This window comes from Stegostoma tigrinum, chromosome 32, assembly GCF_030684315.1.
Source record: "Stegostoma tigrinum isolate sSteTig4 chromosome 32, sSteTig4.hap1, whole genome shotgun sequence".
NCBI lineage: Eukaryota > Metazoa > Chordata > Chondrichthyes > Orectolobiformes > Stegostomatidae > Stegostoma > Stegostoma tigrinum.
Window position 1 is genome coordinate 15743684 of NC_081385.1, and position 23543 is coordinate 15767226.

Consider the following 23543-nt stretch of genomic DNA (forward strand, 5'->3'; position numbering starts at 1 on the left):
AGGATGGGTCAGTAAGTTTGCAGACGACACAAAGGTTGGAGGTGTCGTTGACAGTATAGAGGGCTGTTGTAGGCTGCAGCGGGACATTGACAGGATGCAGAGATGGGCTGAGAGGTGGCAGATGGAGTTCAACCTGGATAAATGCGAGGTGATGCATTTTGGAAGGTCGAATTTGAAAGCTGAGTACAGGGTTAAGGATAGGATTCTTGGCAGTGTGGAGGAACAGAGGGATCTTGGTGTGCAGATACATAGATCCCTTAAAATGGCCACCCAAGTGGACAGGGTTGTTAAGAAAGCTTATGGTGTTTTGGCTTTCATTCACAGGGGGATTGAGTTTAGAGTCGTGAGATCTTGTTGCAGCTGTATAAAACTTTGGTTAGACCGCACTTGGAATACTGTGTCCAGTTCTGGTCGCCCTATTATAGGAAAGATGTGGATGCTTTGGAGAGGGTTCAGAGGAGCTTTACCAGGATGCTGCCTGGACTGGAGGGCTTATCTTATGAAGAGAGGTTGACTGAGCTTGGACTTTTTTCATTGGAGAAAAGGAGGAGGAGAGGGGACCTAATTGAGGTATACAAGATAATGAGAGGCATAGATAGAGTTGATAGCCAGAGACTATTTCCCAGGGCAGAAATGGCTAACACGAGGGGTCATAGTTTTAAGCTGGTTGGAGGAAAGTATAGAGGGGATGTCAGAGGCGGGTTCTTTACACAGAGAGTTGTGAGAGCATGGAATGCGTTGCCAGCAGCAGTTGTGGAAGCAAGGTCATTTAAGAGACTGCTGGACATGCATATGGTCACAGAAATTTGAGGGTGCATACATGAGGATCAATGGTCGGCACAACATCGTGGGCTGAAGGGCCTGTTCTGTGCTGTACTGTTCTATGTTCTTGTTTCTAAGTAGATCATTCCAGACCTTGCTTAACCCTGATCTGCCATTTAATACCATTTGATGTTCAGCTTCAAGTCCACTTCCCCTCTAACTCTGAAAGTCCTTTGATTCCACTTGAGATTACAAATTTACCTGTAGTATTTTCCCTTTCTCCAGCACTGCATCCATCTGTCTGCCTGTCAATTGTTTATGGATGAACGTGACTGTAACATCTGTTCACATTTCTGCACAATTATTGACATTTTATTTCCGCTTCTTTAGCAGCATTGTGGGAGAAACTGCATAGGTTTTCAGACAGACAGCTCAGGACCATCTTTTCAAGGTTTTTTTTTATAAATGACCTGGATGAGGGCGTAGGTATCAAGGAAAATCAATATTTATTGGACTGTACTGTTGTACTTTGATTATTCCCACCCAGACTCACCCCACACCTGTATTTTTCATGACTAATTCACCTAACTTACACATTGCTGGACATCATGGGCAAGTGAACACAGCCAGTCAACCTAAACTGTACCTCTTTGGACTGTGGAAGGAAACGCAAGCAGACACAGTGAAAATGCGCAAACCACACACAGACAGTCACTGAAGGCTAGTTTCTAGTGCTGAGAGGCAGCAGTGCTCTGGGCCACTGTGCCACAGCAGTAAATTATCTGAAATGTCTAAGTAAACCATCTCAAAGTTATATGAGCTAACTAGTTCTGACTTTCGCTTCCAAGGATTTGCTATACCCTCTCCACAGATCCTTACTGCTGTATTTGAACTGTTTGTTTGAAAGGACTGCAATACCCATTGAATAAGGCTGGGATCTGCAATAATCGATCCTGGTCTTCAGTTTGTCTCACAGACGTAGTGTCTCTGCGTCTGGTCCGCTTGCCATAAGGTACAAGGAGCTGGAGATGCTGTGCATCTTGGCTGTGAGTTGAAAGTACTCTCTGGTGATGCCATTGAAGAAGGTGCAAAAATCAGAATGAGCAGGGGCTCTGGGTTCCCCTTTTATCCCCCTCAATGCACCCTTCTCAAAGCTTCTGGGCCTATGTCCAATACCAGCATTTGGTAGGGCAGGAAGTTCCAATGAGGTGACTACTTTCCATAGTTGGAGGTTACAGAACATGGTGTTGAACCTTGAACTGTCAAGTGCTGTCCTTGTCACACTCTGCCTTTGGCCCCCTAGTGAGCGCCAATTCTGTGTAACATTCTTCTAACAAGGCAAGTTCACTGGAGGTGTAAACAGTGGTTCATTTTGAAACAATGTGGCTGTTGGCACCTGGCCAGGCAGTTCCAGACCTCTTTCATCTGGAATTGGAAAGGTTTATTGAGTTCGCTTCCCATTTCCACCCCAATCTCACTTTCATCTCTGTTTCTATTTCTATGGATAGGCTGGCCACCAATATCCACTCTAAACCTACTGACTCCGACAGTCACCTTGACTATTCATCCTCCCACCCTGATTCCTGTAAAGATTTTATTCAATTCTCCAAGTTCCTCCGTTTCCATTGCATCTGTTCCGATACTGAAAATTGACAAGGTGGCCTCTGAAATGTCCACGTTCTTCCTCAACTGAGGGTACCCCAGCACCGTAGTTGACAGGGCCCTCAGCCATGTCCGACCCATCTCCTGCTCTTCGGTCCTTACTCCCTCTCAACCCTCCTGTAACAGCAATAGGGTCCCCCTTGTCCTCACATACCATCCCACCAGCATCCACACCCAGAAGACCATTAGCCACATTTGCGCCACTTCCAGAAAGATGCCACCACTAGATGCATATTCCTCCCCCTTCCCTTGTCAGCTTTCTGCAGGGTCCATTCCCTTTGGGACATCCTTGTCTGCCCTTCCTTCACTCCCACAGCCTCACCACCATCGGAGAGAGCAAGAATTGCACATGCTGGAGTCAGAGTCAATACAGTGTGGAGCTGGAGGAACACAGCATGGCAGGCAGCATCAGAGGAGCAGGAAAGTCAACGTTTCAGGTCCTGCTCAAGGGTGTAAAGCTGAAACATTGACCTTCCTGCTCCTCTGATGCTGCCTGACCAGCTGAGTTCTTCCAGCTCCACATGGTATTGCCTTGCAACAGCAGAAGATGTAACACCTGTCTGTTTACTTCCTCCCTCCTGAATTTCCAAGGGTCCAACTACACCTTCCAGGTGAAGCAGCACTTTACCTGCACATAACACAATCTGGTCCATGGCATTCGCTGCTTACAGTGTGGTCTCCTCTACATTGGGGAAATGAAGCATAGGCTGGGTGACAGCTTCATGGAATACCTACATTCTGTCTGCAAAGATGACTCTGAGCTTCAAGTTTCCTGCCACTTTAACTCACCACCCTGTTCCCTGGCCAACATCTCTGTCTCAGGCTTGCTGCAGTGCTCCAGCAAAGCTCAGCACCTCATTTTCTGCTTAGGGATTCTGACAGCCTTCTGGACTGTAGTCCTATTAGACCATTGGGCTGCTCTCTCACTTTAGAGAGATGACTGGCAGTGGTTTAACCTGAGGATCACCACTCCTCCGATGAGGGGAAAGGTTGAGAAACAGAGATCTTCAGACAGTGTGGAAATTGAACCGAGAATGTTGTCTTTACAATGCAAACTAGCCACTCAGCCAACTGAGCTAACGAACCCTCTGACCCACAACAACAACAAATAAATTGCTGGAAACATTCAACAGATCTGACAACATGTGTGAAAAGAAAGCAGACTTAATGGTTTAGGTCCAACTACCCTTCTACAGAACCCCTTAACCTAGTCAAGAGGAGGAATTGCAGAATGGTTGCCCAAAGCAAGAAAATAAGTAAGCAACATTAAAAACAATTCAGGCATGCGCGAACAAAATAAAACTGGTGGTAGTATTGGGGGAAGCTGAAATTGTTGAATTTGGTGTTGCAACCAGTAGGCTTCATCACGTTTCACGAGACACTTGCCCATGAGAGTACATTGGTAGAACTACAGCTCCCGATGAGCTTTGCGATGAGATTCTGGCTGGTTCTCGCGATATCTTCGGGAGGCCGGCCACCATTTTGTTGTCTGTCAGCGGGTGAGTTTGATTGAAAAGGAAATAAGCGAACAAAAGGAAATGTTCGGGGTGGATGGAAATCGTTGCAGCATTGCATTCTTGTCAGCTTGAAGCGAGAAGATGAGGGAATGTTTTGATTTCAAATTGTCGGGGAATAGAGGGCGGAATTGTTGTCTTTTTTTTCTTGAACGTTGCCCAGGGGGATCAGTCTGGGCCAAGTTGATCCGCAGAAGCTGAGCTCCAGGGAGGAAAGAGCAGGGGACGGATAGGTTGTGGATGAGAAACAAACCCTTCTAGTAATCTGTAGTTTTGCCTTTGGCTCCTTAACGTATCTAATATGAATGCACAACTCACTGCCTCCGAAAATCTGATTTCAAAGCCGTGATTCAAAATGACAGCAACTCCAAATATTCTACCTTTGGGTTCTTGTGACAAGCCACCAGCTTAGAAAACGTAAAACTTCCTCACACGTTGCTAATGCCACCGTGAAAAATGCTTGCTTTGCAAGGAAGCTTTTTATTTTTCGCACTTAGTTTCATTGTTTATGTTAAATTGCCTATATGCGTTCACGTAGACCGAGCAGCTTGCTATGTTTTGTGTTGTGGAACGCGTGTTTTTTTTCTTGAAAGTATGTATTTGGATGTTTACTGTTTAATTTCAGTTTCCATGCTATTTACAACCTTACACACACACCTAATTATCTGAACATCTGCTTGATGTGGAAAGTCATCTTGGTGCCTGGGATGGGGGTGAGGGAGGAGGTGTCGGGGCAAGTGTAGTACTTCCTGCGGTTGCATGGGGAAGGTGCCGGGTGTGGTGGAGTTGGAGGGGAGTGTGGAGCGGACAAGGGAGTCACGGAGAGAGTGGTCTCTCCGGAAGGCAGACAAGGGTGGGGTGGAAAAATGTCTTTAGTGGTGGGGTCGGATTGTAGATGGTGGAAGTGTCGGAGGATGCTGCATTGTATCTGGAGGTTGGTGGGGTGCGCCCCCCCCCCCTTCCCAGGCCCCAAGATGACTTTGCACATCAAGCAGATGTTCACCTGCACATCTGCCAATGTAGTATACTGCATCCGCTGTACTCGTTGTGGCTCCCTCTACATTGGCGAAACCAAGTGGAGGCTTAAGGACCGCTTTGCAGAACACCTATGCTTGGTTTGCAATAAACAATTGCATCCCCAAGTCGCGAACCATTTCAACTCCCCCTCCCATTCCTTAGACAACATGTCCATCCTGGGCCTCCTGCAGTGCCATAATGATAGCACCCGGAGGTTGCAGGAACAGCAACTCATATTCCACTTGGGAACCCTGCAGCCCAATGGTATCAATGTGGATTTCACCAGCTTCAAAATCTCCCCTTTCCCCACTGCATTCCAAAACCAGCCCAGTTCATCCCCGCCTCCCTAACCTGTTGTTTCTCTCACCTATCCCTCAAGCCGCACCTCCATTTCCTACCTACTAACCTCATCCTGCCCCCTTGACCTGCCCTTCCTCCCTGGGCTGACCTATCGCCTCCCTACCTCCCCACCTATACTCTCCACTCAACCTATCTTCTCCTCCATCCATCTCCCGTCCGCCTCCCCCCCCTCTCTATTTATTTCAGAATCCTCTCCCCATCCCCCTTTTCTGATGAAGGGTCAAGGCCCGAAATGTCAGCTTTTGTGCTCCTCAGATGCTCCTTGGCCTGCTGTGTTCATTCAGCTCCACACTTTGTTATCACACACCCAATTATGTTCATTTTGGGGATGCGTTGCTATTTTAACCTTGCATCCTTCGGTCTGAATGCACATTCCCAGTTGAGCATTTATACTTTATCGTGTTGCACAATTTAAGGCCAGTGCTGTAAAGAAATTAAAAACAGTGCTGGATGAACTCAACAGGCCTGGTAACATCTTTGGAGAGAGAAACTGAATTAACATTTCAAGTACTCTTCTCCAGAGCTCCATGTTGGACTCAATGTTATATCTTTTTTTCCCCACAGATGCTGTCAGATTTGCATTTCTCTCATGCTTTCTGTTTTTTTTTTCCAGTCTCCAGGATCTGTAGTATTTTACCTTTAGTGTCATAAGTGGGTTGCTTGTATGACATTTAATAATGTAGCTGAAGTTCTGATCAACTTTTTATTTCGTTTGGACAGGCGGGAATTGGTTGACAGAAGGTGCTGGAAATCATTATATATGTCTACTGTTTAGTATTATTGTCATTCTTAGAATAAAGTTATGGAACCTGAGATTTGGGATAGTGATGGATGTACTACATCTGATTCAAGTGACCTGCCAGATATAGTTTCCTCTGATGAGGTAAGTCTCTGCAAGGAAGTAACTTACTAGTTTTGTCATAAGTGTTTTTGGCATGTGGATTAAATTTATGTTCTGTCACAGCCATTTTAGCATTGTTTTTTAAAGTGTGAGCTGTTTAAATAAGAATTACAAAGGTATCAATGCACAATAATAAGTTTCCTGTTATCCATCAACATCAGAAAAACATAGTTTGTTCTTAATAAATATAGACTGTGTGGTTCAGATGACCAAGACATCAGCTTGTAAAATGCACTTTCCATCATCATCTCCTCCAGTCATTAAAATACTTGACATTTTAAAATATCTTTTTATATGATCAGTGTATGAATGTAAGTTTATATTCTTATAGCAACAACAATGGGAAGTTTATAAAAGATTCTTGATTCAGTCAGACATTCTTGAAAATGTTAATAAAGGCCAAACGAAGAATATTGATTAAGACTTACATGTGAACGAATGAATTAGGTTTATTGTCACATGTACTCAAGCACAGTGAAAACCTCATAAGTTGCTATTTATAGGGCCATCTTAGATACAAAGGTACCTCGGAATAGCTACTGCAATTACTGATTAGTTACAGTGTAATAATGTCACCAACGCAACATCTAAGTTACAGAGTGCCTAGGTACATTCCTTAGTTACAGATTAGAGAAATGAAGGAAACAAAAGTTACGTTACAGCTATACACAGTATGACCATAGGTCAAAAAAACAAGAAGCAAGTTAAAAAGACTAACATCACGGTCTTTCCAAGGGCTCCGTGCAGCAGACCAGTGCAGGGGACCTCCACATGGCCTGACTGTCAGCTGCTGGCTCTGCAGTGGGCCACCATGCTTCATGCCAGGTTGCTGCCTTCCCTGCTTTGGGCTGTTGATGGCTAACCCCACTTTGGGCGCTAGCCCTGCTTCAGAGGCTGGGAGTTGGAGGCTGGGGCCAGGTGTCCGAGGCTGAGAGAAGTGAGAAAAAGAGGTAGAAGTAAAGTAAAAGAATGGGTGGAGTGGACAGTCTCCAGCTGGAGTGTGATCAGAGATAATGGGAACTGCAGATGCTGGAGAATCCAAGATAACAAAGTGTCAAGCTGGATGAACACAGCAGGCCAAGCAGCATCTCAGGAGCACAAAAGCTGACGCTTCGGGCCTAGACCCTTCATCAGAGAGCCTCTCTGATGAAGGATCTAGGCCCGAAACATGAGCTTTTGTGCTCCTGAGATGCTGCTTGGCCTGCTGTGTTCATCCAGCTTGACACTTTGTTATCTAGCTGATGTGTCCTCTCTGTCGCCGTTGTACTGAAAATGTTGTGTTTTGATAGTGACTCATCCAGTGGATGAATGAAATCTCATTGCTATTATTTGGATATATAGATTGTCTATACACTCTGAACTGCCACTGGTTTCAAGCTACTTTCCTGTTTAGTACAGATTTGTAGTTTCTTTGAGCATGATTTTAATGGAAAACTGAAGAATTGAAGTTTAAAAATAAGCTATTACTGTTTTTAAAGAAGATATTAAAACTTGTTAACACAGAACAGTACAGCACAGTACAGGCCCTTTCGCCCACGATGTTGTGCCGAATTTTTACCCTAAACCTAAGCTCTATCTATCCTCCACCCCTATCTTTTACTATCACCCATGTGCCTATCTAATAGCCGCTTAAATGCCCCTAATGAGGCCGACCCTACTAACCTCTCCGGCAATGCATTTCACGCTCCTACTTCTGAAGTCGCCCCTATATCTACCTCCACTCACTTTAAAACTATGCCCCCTCAGAATAGCCACCTCCACCCTAGAAAAAAGTCTCTAGCTGTCCACTCTATCTGTACCCTTGATCATTTTGTACACCTGTATCAAGGCACCTCTCATCCTTCGTTGTTGTAAAGAGAAAAGCCCTGGTGCGCTCAATCTTTCCTCGTAAGACCTTCCCTCCATTTCAGGCAACATCCTGTTAAATCTGCCCAGCATTTTTTCCAAGGCTTCCACATCTTTCCTGTAATGAGGCGACCAGAACTGGACACAATACTCAGATGTGGCCGAATCAGGGTTTTGTACACCTGGAGCATAACTTCACGGCTCTTGAACTCAATTCCTCTATCGATGAAAGCTAACACACCATATGTCTTCTTAACAACTCTCTCCACCTGGGTGGCAGCTTTCAGGGAGCGGTGGACATGAACCCCAAGATCCCTCTCCTCCTCCACTCTGCCAAGAATCTTTCTGTTAACCCTGTATTCTGCTTTCAAGTTTGTCCTTCCAAAATAAATCACCTCTCACTTTGCAGGGTTAAACTCCACCTGCCACTTCTCAGCCCACCTCTGCATTCTATCAATGGCTCTTTGTAACCGAGAACAGCCCACCGCACAACTCGACCCACCTTTGTATCGTCTGCATACTTACTAATTCACCTTCTCTCTCCTACGTCCAAATCATTTATAAAAGTCACAAATCTTAGAGGACCCAGAAAAGATCCTAGTGGCACACCACTCATAACTGAGCACCATGTTGAATATTTTCCATCCACTACCACCCTTTGTCTTCTAAGGGTCATCCAATTCTGAATCCAGTCTGCCACATTTCCCCCTTTCCCATGTCTCCTTACTTTCTGCATGAGCCTGCAGTGGGGAACCTTATCAAACACTTTACTTAAATCCATGTATACCACACCACTGCTGTATTTCATCCATATGTTTGGTCACCTCTGCAAAGAGTTCAGTAAGGTTTGTGAGGCATGATCTACAAATCCGTGCTGACTATCACAAATCAAACTGTGCCTGTCCAAGTGATCATAACCCCTATCTCTCAGAACTCTGCCCACCATTGAAGTGAGACTAACTGGCTTGTAATTTCTGGGGTTATTCCTATTCCCTTTATTAAACAAGGGAATGGCGTTTGCCAGTCTCAAATCTTCTGGCACTATACCCGTGAACAGTGAGAACGAAAAGATCATTGCCAAAACCTTTGTGACCTCTTCCCTCACTTCCCATAGAATCCTTAGAAAACTCCCATCAGGCCCCAGGGAACTTATCTATCTTCAAGTTCCTCAAAATTCCTAGCTCATTTTCCTTACTAACATCCACCTACTCCAGCCTGCTAGCCTGTTTCACACTGTCCTCCACTACAGCTAGGTCCCTCTCAGTTGTGAATACCGAAGAAAAGGACCTCTCCTATCTCTTTAGGTTCCGTGCACAAATTCCCTGTATAATCTTTGATCGGCCCTACCCTTACTCTAGTCATTCTCTGATTCCTCATGTTTGTGTAAAAAGCCTTGGAGTTTTTCTTGATCCTGTCATGCCCCTTAGCTCTCCCAAACCCTTCCTTCAGCCACTTCCTGGCTAACTTGAATCCCTCTGGAGCTTTTTCCAATCCTTGTTTCCTAAACCTCACCTAAGCATCCTTCTTCCCCTTAACCAGTCATTCGACCTCTCTTGAACCAAGACTCCCTCACTCCACCGCATCCTCCCTGCCTGTTAGGGACAAACGTACCGATCACACGCAGTATGCATTCCTTAAACAATCTCCACATTTCTATTGTGCTCTTCCCGGACAGCATCTGTTCCCATTTTATGTTACCCAGTTCTTGCCTAACAGAATTATAATTACCCTTCCCCTAATTATAAACCTTACCCTGCTGAATGTACCTATCCTTTTCCACAACTGTTGTAAAAGTAACAGAATTATGGTTACTGCCACCAAAATACTCTCCCTGTATAATCCCTGTATAATCTTTGATCGGCCCTACCCTTACTCTAGTCATTCTCTGATTCCTCATGTTTGTATAAAAAGCCTTGGAGTTTTTCTTGATCCTGTCATGCCCCTTATAGCTCTCCCAAACCCTTCCTTCAGCCACTTCCTGGCTAACTTGAATCCCTCTGGAGCTTTTGGGCATGACAGCAACGCTGTTGTGAGATTTCATGACATTGAAAAAAGATAGCCTTGAATGGACGAATGTCCTCACCCTTTTACATTAGATGTCCATAGAGTCATACAATGCAGAGTTTCTGACTTACTGGACTTTGAGGGAAGTAATGTGACATAGACACAGTTCAGCAGATCTCAATGCATGTTTGTAGATTAAAGTATGCAAATCATTGAACTGAAATTAAATTAAAATAATCAGATGGGTAGAATAAAACCATGCTGCAAAAGTTGTTTTGCATTAATTGTTGCATGTAAGTTTTTCTCATGCTTTGAAATTGGGCACATGTTGGGGTATTTTATTTTCCTTCTTATTAAAAACCATGCATATGTTTAGAATGGCGTAAGTTATATGTAAAACATTTATCCACAAATACAGAACATGGGATTTATTTGCCTCTTCACTTGATGACTTAAAGGTATATCAGATGGGAGCTGCAAGTTACAAAAAAAAATTTCATTAAACAGACAGAATTGTGGCAGATGGAATTCAGTTGGAAAGGGTAATTCAGTTTGTATCCAAGAAAGATGCCAGAATATTTTAACAGCAAGGGACTAGGAACTATATAGGAACAAGTGTTTGCTGCCCAAGTGTACACATCTGTAAAAGCTATTGCACAAGTAGACTAAGTATTCAAAAAGGCAAACGGCATGTTGCCTTTAACGGGACTGAAATACAAAGAGGCAAAAACAGTGTTTGATTGCGAGTTGAGTTTTGGGTATTGCCCCATGAATGATTTTATAAACTCAGAAAGGGAGTACAGTGTTGATTGTTTCCTGCCGATACTGTCCTGGATGCGCACATTGACAGTAGGCAGGTTGTTGAGGATGTTTCTTCCTCTTGTCTGTCTCCTCACTACTTGTTGCAGACCCAGTCTAGTCCTTTAGGACTGGACCGACTTAGCTAGTAGTCATACTGCTGAGTCACTCTTGGTGACGGATATTAAAGTCCCTCATGCCACATGTATGTGCCTTTGCCCCCCTCAATATTTCCTGTAAGTGGTGCTCAAATCAGTTGAGAGAGGACCTATCCTAATTCTACCTGCAGCAGTTTAAGAAGGCAGCTCAATGCCACCTTCTCAAGGACAGCTAGTTACAGCCAATAAATGATAATCCAAACAGCAGTCTCATAAGTGAATTAAGAAAAAAAAATCAGTAAGGCGGTACCTTGGATATAGTTGATGGTTAAGTTTTCTCATTGTTTCTGGTGCTTAGGTCAGTGCCAGGTGGTCTGTCTGGGTTTCATTCAAAATTTATTATAACCCTATACTGCTTGCATGCAGCTCTTTTTAAGGAAAATATAATAAAACTGTGACCACTGTTCATTTTTGATAATTCTGAACAGAATATCATCGAAAATTGGATTCTATTGTTTGGATTTTTACTTAAGCATAAAGCTGATGTATAATCAATAAAGCTGCATCAATAAAGTTTGCCAATTTAGAATGCAGGCTGCCTCTAAAACTTGTACATGGTTCGTAATCAGTATAAAAACATTACATTTGGAAGGTTAAATACAGATGCTTTTTTTAGAAGTCTACAGATCTTTGGGATCCTTCTATTTTTAGCCTCCATAATGTTCTGTGCACCTTTGTAAGTTCAAGCCGATCTTGTCATCCATTATTTTAAATTATTGTAAGTAAACAAGTAAGCAGAGAAAAGCATTCTTCCATTTGATGCAATGGTATCAGCAGACAATATTGCAACCTGTGTAAAAATGTATGAAATAGCAGAATCAGGCAATCCAACTTCTTGACTGTGCTTGAACATTCAATGAGGTAATCTGTCTTATCTACATTTTACTTATCTTTTGCCATTTCCTTGATTCCTTTGGTGTCCAAATATCTATTACCTGCAGTTTTATGTATGTTGAATGAGTGTGCATCCACAGTTCTAGGACAATGATTTCCAAAGATTCTCAACACCCTGAATGAAGACTGTTTTCCTCATTTCCTTTACTAATGATGAGCCTTTATCCCAAGACTGTGACCTCTCATTCCAGACTCTCTCGCCAGGGAAACAGTATCAATTTACTGCAAATAAAATGTAAAGGGTATCTTATATTTCTGTCAACTTAATTCATTTTGATAGTGTGAACATCAACTTTTGCTTAATCATAATTGCAGGATTTTAAATCGTGGTTTCCTCCAATCGAACCACCACAGCTAAGCTATGAAGGTAAGAAACCTGTGTAATATACAGCCAAGTTCAACATAAAAGTTAAGTTCTAATTTTTAAGAGATAGCAAGAAATGCAGAAGCTGGAGTCAGAGACAACAAGCTATGGAGCTGGAGGAACACAGCAGGCCAGGTAGCATCAGAGGAGCAGGAAAGTTGACGTTTTCGGTTGGGACCCCTCTTCAGAAATGGTGAGGGCGAAGGGAGCTGGGAAATAAATAGAGGGAGGAGGGGTTGGGGAAAGGTAGGTGAACGCAGGTAGGGAGTGGTGGGGATTGGTCAGTGGGATGGGTGGGGTGGATAGTTGGGAGAGAAGATGGACAGGTTATGTCGGGTCATGGAGGTGGGAGGGAGGATGGTAGGTTCTATCCTCCTGGGCTGCCTCCAGTGTCACAGTGACACCACTTGCAAACTGGAGGAACAACACCTCATATTCTGTCTCAGGAGCCTACAGCTTGATGGCCTAAACATGGAATTCACCAGTGTTAAAATCCACCCCCCTCCTCGGCCTCGTCCCATGTCCAAGCCCCCCCCGTCATCCTTGCCTTCTTGACCTGACACAACCCGTCCATCTTCTCTCCCACGTATCTTCCCCACCAGCCCACTTAGCAATCCCCAGTACCTGCACTCACCTATAACCGTCTGCTTCTCTGATGCTGCATTCCTCCAGCTCTATACTGTGTTGTCTCTAATTTTTAAGGTGGATTTTGGTAAGTGATTTAATTAAGGATTGCAGAAGAAGCAGGTAGTGCATTGAAGTAACTGTGGCATTTTAGATTGTGAATCGGTGCTTTTAATACTCCAGTGGTGAAATTGCAGATAGTTGTCTTGTTGGAAGTTCTAATTTTTTTCTACTCATTTTTGTGGGATGTGGGCAATGCTGGCTGGCCAGCATTTCTAGCCCAATCCTATTTGCCCTTGAGAAGGTGGTGATGAGCTGCCTTCTTGAATTGCTGCAACCCATCTACTGTAGGTTGATCCACAATGCTATTAGGGAGGGAATTCCAGGATTTTGATCCAGCAACAGAAAAAGAACAGAGAGATATTTTCAAGCCAGCATGGTGAGTGGCTTGGAGGAGAGCTTGGAGGTGGTAGTGTTACCTTATGTCTGCTGCCTTTGTCCTTCTAGATGGAAGTGGCTGTGAGTTTGAAAGGTGCTGTCTGAGGATCTTTGAATTTCTGCAGTGCATGTTGTAAATAGTACACGCTGCTGCTACTGAGCATTGGTGGTGTAGGGAGTGAATGCTTGTGGATGTAGTGCCAGTCAAATGGAGTGCTTTGCCCTGGATGGTGGCAAGCTTCTTGAGTGTTGTTGGGGCTGCACTCATCCAGGCAAGTGGGGAATATTCCATGACACTTCTGACTTGTGCCTTGTAGATGGTGGACAGATTTTGAAGAGTCAGGAGGTGAGTTACTCGCTGCAGTATTCCTAGCTTCTAGCCTGCCCCTGTAGCCAATATGTTAATGTGGTGAGTCCAGCTGAGTACCTGGTCAGTAATAACTCCCAGGGATGTTGGTAGTGGGCGATTCAGTGATGGTAACACCACTGAATGTCAAGGGATGGTAGTTAGATTGTCTCTTAAGGAATCCCTACAGTGCGGAAACAGGCCCGTCGGCCCATCAAGTCCACATTGATCCTTGGAGCATTCCACCTAATCGATGCATCCTGAACACTATGGGTAACTTAGCATGGCTGATCAATCTAGTCTGCACGTCTAGGACTGTGGGAGGAAACTGGAGCGCCCGGAGGAAACCTACACAGACATTGTGTGAATCGTGATGGTCATTGCCTGGCAATTGTGTGGCACGAATGTCACTTGCCAGTTGTCAGCCCAAGTTTGGATATTGTCCAGATTTTGTTGCATTTAAACACTTACTGCTTCAGTATATGATGAGTCATTGGTGTTGAACATTGTGCAGTCATCAGCGAACATCCCCACTTCTGACCTTATGGTGGAAGGAAGGTCATTGATGAAGCAGCTGAAGATGGTTGGACTGAGGACACTACCCTGAGGAACTCCTGCAAAAACGTCCTGGAGCTGAGATGATTGACTTCCAACAACCACGACTACCTTTCTATGTGTCAGGTATGACTGTAATCTCTGGAGAGTTTGCTCCTTGCTACTCATTGATTCCAGGTTTGCTAGGGCTCCTTGATGCTCCACAGAGTTGAATGCAGCCTTGATGTCAAGGGCTGTCACTCTCTCCTCACCTCTGGAATTTAGCTGTTTTGCCCATGTTTGAACTAAGGCTCAATGTCAGGAGCTGAGTGGCCCTGGCAGAACCCAAACTGGGCATCGTTGAGCAGCTTATTGCTGAGCAGGTGCTGCTTGTTGGTACTGTTGATGATACTTTCCATCACATTACTGATGATTGAGAGTAGGCTGATGGAGCAGTAAATGGCTGGGTTGGCTTTGTCCCGCTTTTTGTGTACAGGACCTACTTGGGCAATTTTCCACGTTGCCTGGTAGATACCAGTATTGTAACTGTGCTGAAACAGCTTGACTACGGGAGTGGGAAGTTCTGGAACAGAAGTCTTGTATATTATTGACGGGATGTTGTCAGGGCCCATAGTCTTGGCAGTATCCAGTGTCTCCAACCTTTTCTTGATATCACGTGGAGTGAATCAAATTGGCTGAAGACAGCTATCTTTAATGCTGGGGACCACTGGAGGAAGCTGAGATGAATCATCTTGGCACTTCTGTTTGGAGATTACTGTGAATGCTTCGGCCTTGTCTTTTGCACAGATGTACTGGCTGTTCCATCATTGAAGATTGGGATATTTGTGCAGCCTGTCCAGTGAGTTGTTTCATTGTCCACCATCATTCACGACTGGAAGTGGCAGGACTGCAGAGCTTAGATCTGATCTATTGCTAATGAGATTGCTTGGTTCTGTCAGTCACCTGCTTTCGCTGGCGCGCACGTCATCGTGTTTGGTGGCTTCAGCAGGTGGATACCTCATCTTCGGGTATGCCTAGTGCTTCTCCTGGCATGCTCTCCTGCACTCTCCATTTGAACCAGGGTTGATCCCCTGGCTTTATGGTAATGGTTGACTGTGGGATATGCCAGGCCGTGAGATTACAGATTGTGCTGGAGTACAGTTTTGCTGCTGTTGATTGCCCACAGTGCCTCATGAATGCCCAGTCTTGAGTTGTTAGATCTGTGCGAAGTCTATCTTATTTAGCATGGTGATGGTGACACACAACACGGTGCAAGTTATTCTCAATGTGAAGGCAGGATTTTGTCACCATAGGACTGTGCTATAATCACTGTTACTGATACTGTCATGGACTGATGCAATTGCAGCCAGCAGATTGGTAAAGATGAGGTCAAGTATGTTTTATTCTCTTGATTCTCTCATCACCTGCTTCAGACCCAGTCTAGCAACTCTGTCTTTTAGAAATCAACCAGCCCAGTCAGTAGTACTGCTGCTAAGCTGCTCTTGGTGGTGGATATTGTAATCCCTCACCAGAATACATTTTGTGCCATTGTCAACTCCAGTGCTTCCTCCAAGTGTTGTTCAACATGGAGGACTACCGATTCATCAGCTGAGGCAGGATGGTTTTCGGTAATATCAAGAGGTTTCCTTTTCCATGTTTAACCTGAAGTCAGGAGACTTCTTGGGGCACAGAGTCAATGTTGAGTAGCACCACTACTTTTTTTAAATAGTTTGTTGTGAAACCTGACAGCATGGTTTCTAGGATAATAAAGTGTGAAGCTGGATGTACACAGCAGGCCAAGCAGCATCTCAGGAGCACAAAAGCTGACGTTTCGGGCCTAGACCCTTCATGGTTTCTAGGCTTTTTTAAGTTGCTGCTATCTAATGTGCAAATACTTTTCCGCCTATGTGATTTCTCCCTATTTTCCATTCAGTTAATGGAAGCAACTGAGCTGTGCTTGTCATTTTTCTGATAGATTGAGTTCAAAATGTACTTACATGAAGTAATGCTATTGTAATTTTATAGCACAAAATGCCGTCCACCAGAAATTGTACCAAGGAAGCATTCTGAGCCCATAAGGAGGGATGGCATTCAGAAAGACGTAATGGACGTGGGCTAAATACATGATTTTACATTTAGTTCTATTAATTTTGAATAATTCTCTACATTTTTCCAATTGTGCTTTAACATTATTTTTCATGCACAGTAATTTATTAGAAGAAGAACGGGTGTGATTTGATAGCTACAATTAGCATTAAGACCTTAAAATGTTATCTGAATAGTAATGGGGGGGGCGGCGATTGACTGTTCAGATTTGAATTGTATTATTTCTGTTTTTGCTTAGCCTGAATCTTTTTTCCTTGCTCAAAGATTTCCATTTGTTTATTGAATCTAATCAATTTATTTTCCCAAAATAATGCATGTTTTCATTTTTAGTGTTGATTCCCAGGAGATGGTGTTATCTGAGGATGTCTGTATTGAAGCGGTACTGTCACATTGTGAAAGTTCAGCTCCTGGGCCCAATTCTTTTTGGCAGACCTCACCTGGATGAACGCTATAGGAACTGGGCAACTGAAGCAGAGCTTGTCCAATACGAATGGTAAGTTTTTGCAGTGATAGCTTCAGATGATGAGAAAGAAATGCATATTATCAAGCCATAATAAAATGAAATTCTGAACTAGAAATAAGGCACTTGTTTTGCAAGCGAATTTTAATTAAAGATTTTCACTTACGAAATACCATGTGAAGATATATATACATGCCATATGCTTCACTGATTAACATTTACTGATTTTTAAACCTGAACCGTTGTGTTTTACCATTCCCTCCAATGTATTGTAAGTTTCCACTTTATTTTTGGCTTGTTTACAAATTTTCACCGCAACTGTTTGAGCTACATGTAGAAGTGGTGGTTTTGTTGTCCCCAACATTTTCTCATCTCTTTCCATTACTTTATCAAAAGATTGTGATTGAGGCAAAATTGGGAAAAAATGCAGAATATAAAACTGTATGTGCTAGAGGTGCTTGAAGACGTTGAAACAAACTGTTATTTTTGGCTTGACAGTGTGTGTGAACAATTCACATTATGGGATGCTGTTTCCCATTATAATCACTGTACCACACTCGACCAACTAACACCCCTTATGGGGAATATTTTGTCAAGTTGGTCTAGCTTTATTTTCTGCATTTTTTCCAACTTTCCTCAATTATGTAATTTTCATTTGATAAAGTAGTAAAGAGATGAGAAAAAGTTAGTAACAGCAGCAACCACTTTTCTGCAAACATCTAAAGCAGAAGAAAAATCAAAATTTGCAATGCTAACAAACCAGAAATAAACTTGAATTTTGCAAGAAGTTGGACAGAATGGCATTTGAGGTTTAAAAGATGGATGCAGATTGCGAAGTGGTTTCCAATTTCAGGCCACTTTACAAGAGCTGTTGTGATTTTTACAAGTTTAGTTTTAGAAACACATACGTTAGCAAATTGCCTGCAACTGAGCCAATTAGGAAGTACATTTTTTATAAACTGCACCTGAAGTTCAACTGGCTCTATAAGTAGTAAAAGCTAGCCGTTTCTGTAACATCACATTCTTCCAGAACCGCAATTTCCAAAGACAGGATCAGGTTCAAAATAATAACCTACCAGAACTGACTAAATAACTGCAATATTCCCATCCTCCATCATTTTAATTCCTGAGGTTTTAAGAAGCTGTCAACTACTTGGTCCATAAATAGGTCCAGTAACTGTTATGTTAGAAGACGTAATAGCAGTTTCGTGGCAGCAGCATACCAAAGTGTTGCTGCGGGGAGAAAAGTCCTTAATTGTCTTTAAGTAGTGCAGTAAAATTGATATGTGGTTAAAATGAATTATTAGAAATAGGGTGCATTCAAAAGAATGGTATCAGTATCTGCATACAGTGCTTGAGCTATGACATAGGAATGTGTCACTACTTAACTTGGGAAAATATGCCAGTAACCATGCCTCACTATTCAACAAATCATCACAAAATGTATAATGTGTATGTAAACCATCAAAGATACAAATTTGTCTGGCTACTATTCAGGACAAAAATAGTTTGCACTAGTTTTTCCAGCAAAGGTAAAAATAACTATTTATTGTAACACACAAACTTACCAGAACAGTGAAAAGAGGTCTTCTGACATTTGATTTTTAAGACAAACCCTTTCAAAAGTCCGAAACACAGAATCCGGTCGCAATTAAGACAGACAAAAGACAAACATTTTAACACCGATGCAATGGGAGGAAAAATAATGTAGTCAGAAATTTCAAGATCAAAAATCCAGGCTACAAGGGAGAGAGTTCTATCTTTCCACAATTCTTTTGATTATTGCAATGATGAGATCTGTTGTTTGTACAGTGACCGCTGACCTTTGATTCAGTGGTTGATCACATAAAATTGGGTCCTATCGCATATAAATGTTTTGTTTAAGCTTTCTTCCAATTTTTTCTCCATAGTTGGAGAGAGATGGCGCTGTCTGTCTGCAGTTCTGGTGTTTTCCTCTCTGCCTTTCTTGACATTTAGCTTTTTTAACGCTCTGCAGGGCAATCCATCACAGACCTGTTGTAAGGCAGAGTTTCCTTAACTTAGAAGATTCGTGGTGTCTTTAAGTTTCATTCTCTGTCTTCTTCCAAAAGAAAACATTGCGTTACACAACTCAGTATGCAACTCGCGAATTTCAAGTTGCAAAACTCCTGGTTTTTCAGTTGTAGCACTGTAATTTCTATTTTGAAAAGGAAGAAACGTATGGTCTGTTACAGAATATCACTTTACACCAGATGTGCAAATCAGCCAATTTTCAGGTGCATTGTAGCCTTTTAAGCCTCAAGTAAGGCAGATAGGAAATTTGTGATAATTACAAACTTTGTGGGTAATGACCAAAAAAATTTGGGCTGCAGTGTTTCGCTTCACTTTCTGTACAGTCCTGCATGTTGAGGCTAGTATTCTCTATGAATAGCACTACATAAAGCAAATGCTTTGTAAAATAAAGTATGAATTAGTCATGGAATGCCTACCTGAATTTTTGGAATCTGATAAAAACAAAAATGGTAAACTTGCATAGGTTGTAAACATGATTCCATCAATCGGATATTGATTTCTTGGCATAAAGCCAGTAAACTTTCCAGATATTTTCACTATTCTTTAAATCAGGTTCCATGACTACATTTTCACACACACTTTTATATCTTTTAGTGTAGCTGCATGACTTTTAGATGAGCTAGAAAAGAGAAGAAACAAACCATTTTGTTTATAGTAACAAGGGAATAGATCTTCTTAGAAAAGTTAGTTTAATTTTCAAATTGTTGAAAATTTATGCTGAAAATTTGCAGATTACTAAATTAGTTGAATACAGCCTTTAGCTGAGAATCTTTACCAATTTAAACAGTGAGTATTAAGTGTGAATGAAGAAACTCGGACCAAAGTGCCTCAGGATCTATAGACTTAATGCAAAGTGCCTTGTTTACTAGGAAGAAAATGAGGCACAAAATTTAATTCTCTTTATTGGCATTTTCTCTTCATTTTGTCCTTGTTCACCTATATTGAAGTCTAACAGTGTTTCTATTCTAAACAGCTACAAAGTGTAATATCCTTTATAGTACTCTTCGATTTAGTGTTTCTTGTTTCTGATAATGATCAAACACTGAGTTCAAATTATGTAGTTAGAAAGATTTGGTTTAAAAAAAACAAGCTGTCATCATTAATTTTCTTGTTGCAAAGCCTGCTTTTTCGTCTGGAAGATAAATGAGCCCTAGTCGTCATCATTGGTATGACCTATCATAGCATGGATTAACCATGCAAAAGGCCAAGTCTTAGTACTAAACTGGTATCTGACTGGTTGGCTGACATTTGGGGTGGGTGGATGAAGATTTAAATTTTGAACTTTTCCTACAATGGAAAACAATTCACGAAGCATTTTTTCCTTGTAGTTGTGATGAACTATGTGACCTTGATCTCAAAGCACTGGAGATAATCGATCTTCTGGAATCTGCGCACAGGGCTCTACTTGTGTATGCTGTAAGTGCTTTAAGCATGTCTAAGTGTCCTGATTCTTTCTCCATGCTCCTGAATGCTAGATTTTTGTCTAATTTTAAATTGTTTTTTAGTTGAAACGACCACTGCTGAAACAGTTTGTTCGTGTTGGTGAAAACCTTGACCAGGTGAGAGCATAATTTTCTTCCATTGGTGCAAAGCTGCCTTTTTAAAAAATACTCAGAACAAAGCATTAGGTGTGAATATTTAAAAGAAATGAATGAAATAATATTAAATGGAAATGTCAAGGACTGTACAGGACCTTTTACTCATCATCAGGCCAGTCTCAAAATCAAGAAAATATAACCCATTATTCTGTCACAAAAAGACTGGTTCATATAAAAGACTAAATTGATCAAGGAATGATTGTGTCTATACTGTGCTTTTGACATGATCTTGCTTTTATTGTTTAAATTTCCTGCTTGTAATAAAAGTTAAAATGATGCATCACCCTCTGAAATGGAGAAAAAAGGGTGTTTTGGAGTAGTTACTCAAAAGATACTTTAGTTCACAGATTAGCATAGCTAAAAATGCTTTCTTGCTGAAGTATTTTTTGCATACTGACAGAACACTATCTCTTGCAGAATGTTGAAACTGTGTAGATTTATTGTGTTTAAATAATAGTTATTTCCCTTTTGTGTTTAATAATATCTTGGAGATGAAATGTGTATTTGAATTCAGACATGAAAGATCAATTTATTTTCAGTGTTCCACTTTGGAAGAGGCAATACAAGTGGTAAAGCAGCAAACAATTTTTCGGGATGCCTGGAAGATGTTGGCCTTTGGGAATAAAATGCAAGCAGCTACAGTCCTTGCTCTTACTGCTCTTCATTGTGAGTACCATGTCATTTTTTATGTTAATCCGTCAAAAGCTCTGTGTCCGTTGTTGCTAGTTTATGCATTACCTAATCTGAGATTGTTGTCTTCAAACTGGTAAGGTTTAACAGCAGTTGACTTTTGTTAAATGATCAATATTTTAAGTTAGTTGTACTTGTAATTAAATGTGTGTTAGCGAAAATAAAGAAGGGAAACATTGGCACAAAGGAAGTTCTTTTGGCAGTATGCTGATGCTAAACTTGTGCTTTGGGAATGCGTCATTTGAAGGCGCATATAGTTTACAAACATGTTTGCCCATGACCTGCTTTTCAAAATGATTTTCTACTTGATGTTATCGTGTTTGGTTTAGTGCGTACGGGAGTTGAGGGCCAATTTTAGAGTGCGTTTATCCTGTTGGAAATTATCCAGTGGTTTAGCTGCATGTAGGAAATCAAGAAGGAAGGGAGGACAGCAGAGTGGAGAATGCTGAAGAGATATACGATAATTTACAGTTTGTAACATCTTGGCAAATATCCTCCAGTACTGTATGTTTAAATGAAATGTTGTTTAACTTACAAAAATGTGTAAGACATTATAATTTGGGTTTCATTGTGGCTAGTTTATAAGACAGAAGGGAAAGTGATCTTGCAACCGCGCAATTATGAAGTCAACATGTATATTTGTGTAAAAAGTTCAGTTCCCTGCTTTTTGGTCCAACTCGTTGTGCTGAGCATGCATCCTAAACTGATCTAGTCCCATTTGCCATCATCTGTCTCATATTCCTCTAAAGACTTCCTATTCATGTGCCCATCCAGATGCCTTTTAAATGTTATAATTGTACCCACCACCTCTGGCAGCTTGTTCTATACATGGACTACCCTCTGCATGAAGTAGTCGCCCATCAGGTCCCTTTCAAATATTTTCCCCTTTCACGTTAAACCTATACCGCCTAATTTTGCACTCTGTCTCCCTGGGGGAAAGACTTTGGTTATTCATCCTAAACATACCCTTCATTATTTTATGAACCTCAATAAGGCCACCCCCTTAGCCTTCGACGCTCCAGGGTGCCTATTCAGCCTCTCCATATAGCTCAAACCCTCTGGTCCGGATGGTAATGAACTTGAATGATAGTGGGTAAATGCTTAAAGCTTTTCAGTGTCTTAGGATTTTTTATTAAAATTATTTTTGTGATCAGATTAAGAATGATAATTCAAATGATTTTTGCTTTCTGCCACGTGATGGCCCTTTTTAGACCCAAATCAGGTGTGCGTATGAACTCTTCAAAAATTATTCATATAAAAATTGGTCCCATGACATTATAAAGGTACTCTAAAGAAATGGCTTTTACATAACTGTATACAGTAATTGCACCCGCTTCAAATTGTGACTTAATATTTTGATTTTCCATTTCAAAATTTGCTGTGTTTCTAACGATTGTCAATTCTTCAACAACTGAACTTTGACTGCAAAATTGAACTGTACAGTGTCAGTCCTGTTGGTGGAACAGGTTCGGTATAGGAATGAAAATAGTTCCCGTAACGTGCACACACACTTTGTTGTGATCTGTACTGAATGTCAACTTGTTGCAGGGACTGAGCGTGTTGATTGTGAAGTTAACCTATGCTGTATGACTCGGTGTGAACTGATTTGACAGCAGGACTCCTAGGTTTGCTCTTGCCACTATATTTTGCACTCTCTTTTTCATCACAATGTAATATGCATTCAGCAGCAGAAAGATTTTCCTCCAACAGGCCAAGATTAAACAGTGCACATTGCAAATTAGAATATTCTGAGGCTTCACTCATTATTTCTGGAAGGGTGCGCCATGCGAAACTTTATTCTACTTTTCAAAACATTGAATTGAGTCATTGAGAAAAAACCGATACTTGTATATTTCTGGCTTTTGATATCGGGGCTTCCATCTGAGCTACAGTTTATCAATTCAAGATTTAACTTCATCCTTGTTCCATACCACAGTTCAGGTGCATCACCATTGTTTATTTCTTTATTGTAGATTTCCGTCAAATAAAGCAATATTCTATTGATCATGATGATCTGTTTGAGCAATTTGAAGATCAGTGCTTTGAGGAAGAGGAGGTAAGAGATCCAGCTGACTCCTTTCTTGAAAGTCAGTAATTAGTAAATTTTGTACAAATAAGGGTAGCAAAATGCAATAAGGTCAGGGTTAGGGTTTCAAAATGTTTTTGTTAATTATTTTAAATGGTATGATTCAGAATTTATAGAAGCATTATTTTGGGACGAGGAATACATTTTTAGAAACATTTCCTTGAAACAGGAAGTACATTGATCAGTGTACTAAGTTTAGAGGGGCATTGCAATTAAATTACTACTTGTTAGTGTCCTCATGTGCAGTCAGTACAATAGCACAGATAACAAGGTGTAGAGCTGGATGAACACAGCAGGCTAGGCAGCATCTTAGGAGCAGAAAAGCTGACA

General features: G+C 41.7%; 1 protein-coding gene across 1 annotated transcript in view; it reads left to right on the forward strand.

Annotated features, from left to right (window-relative positions):
- The first annotated feature begins 3900 nt into the window (after positions 1–3900).
- Positions 3901–23543, forward strand: part of LOC125466871 (uncharacterized) — a 108820-nt gene continuing 89177 nt past the window's right edge. The window contains exons 1-8 of the mRNA XM_048561980.2: positions 3901–3923; positions 6109–6198; positions 12231–12282; positions 16658–16820; positions 20168–20255; positions 20345–20398; positions 20977–21103; positions 23101–23183. Coding sequence (XP_048417937.1) covers positions 6118–6198; positions 12231–12282; positions 16658–16820; positions 20168–20255; positions 20345–20398; positions 20977–21103; positions 23101–23183 — 648 coding nt within the window. The 5' untranslated portion in view covers positions 3901–3923; positions 6109–6117. The remainder of the gene's footprint in view (positions 3924–6108; positions 6199–12230; positions 12283–16657; positions 16821–20167; positions 20256–20344; positions 20399–20976; positions 21104–23100; positions 23184–23543) is intronic.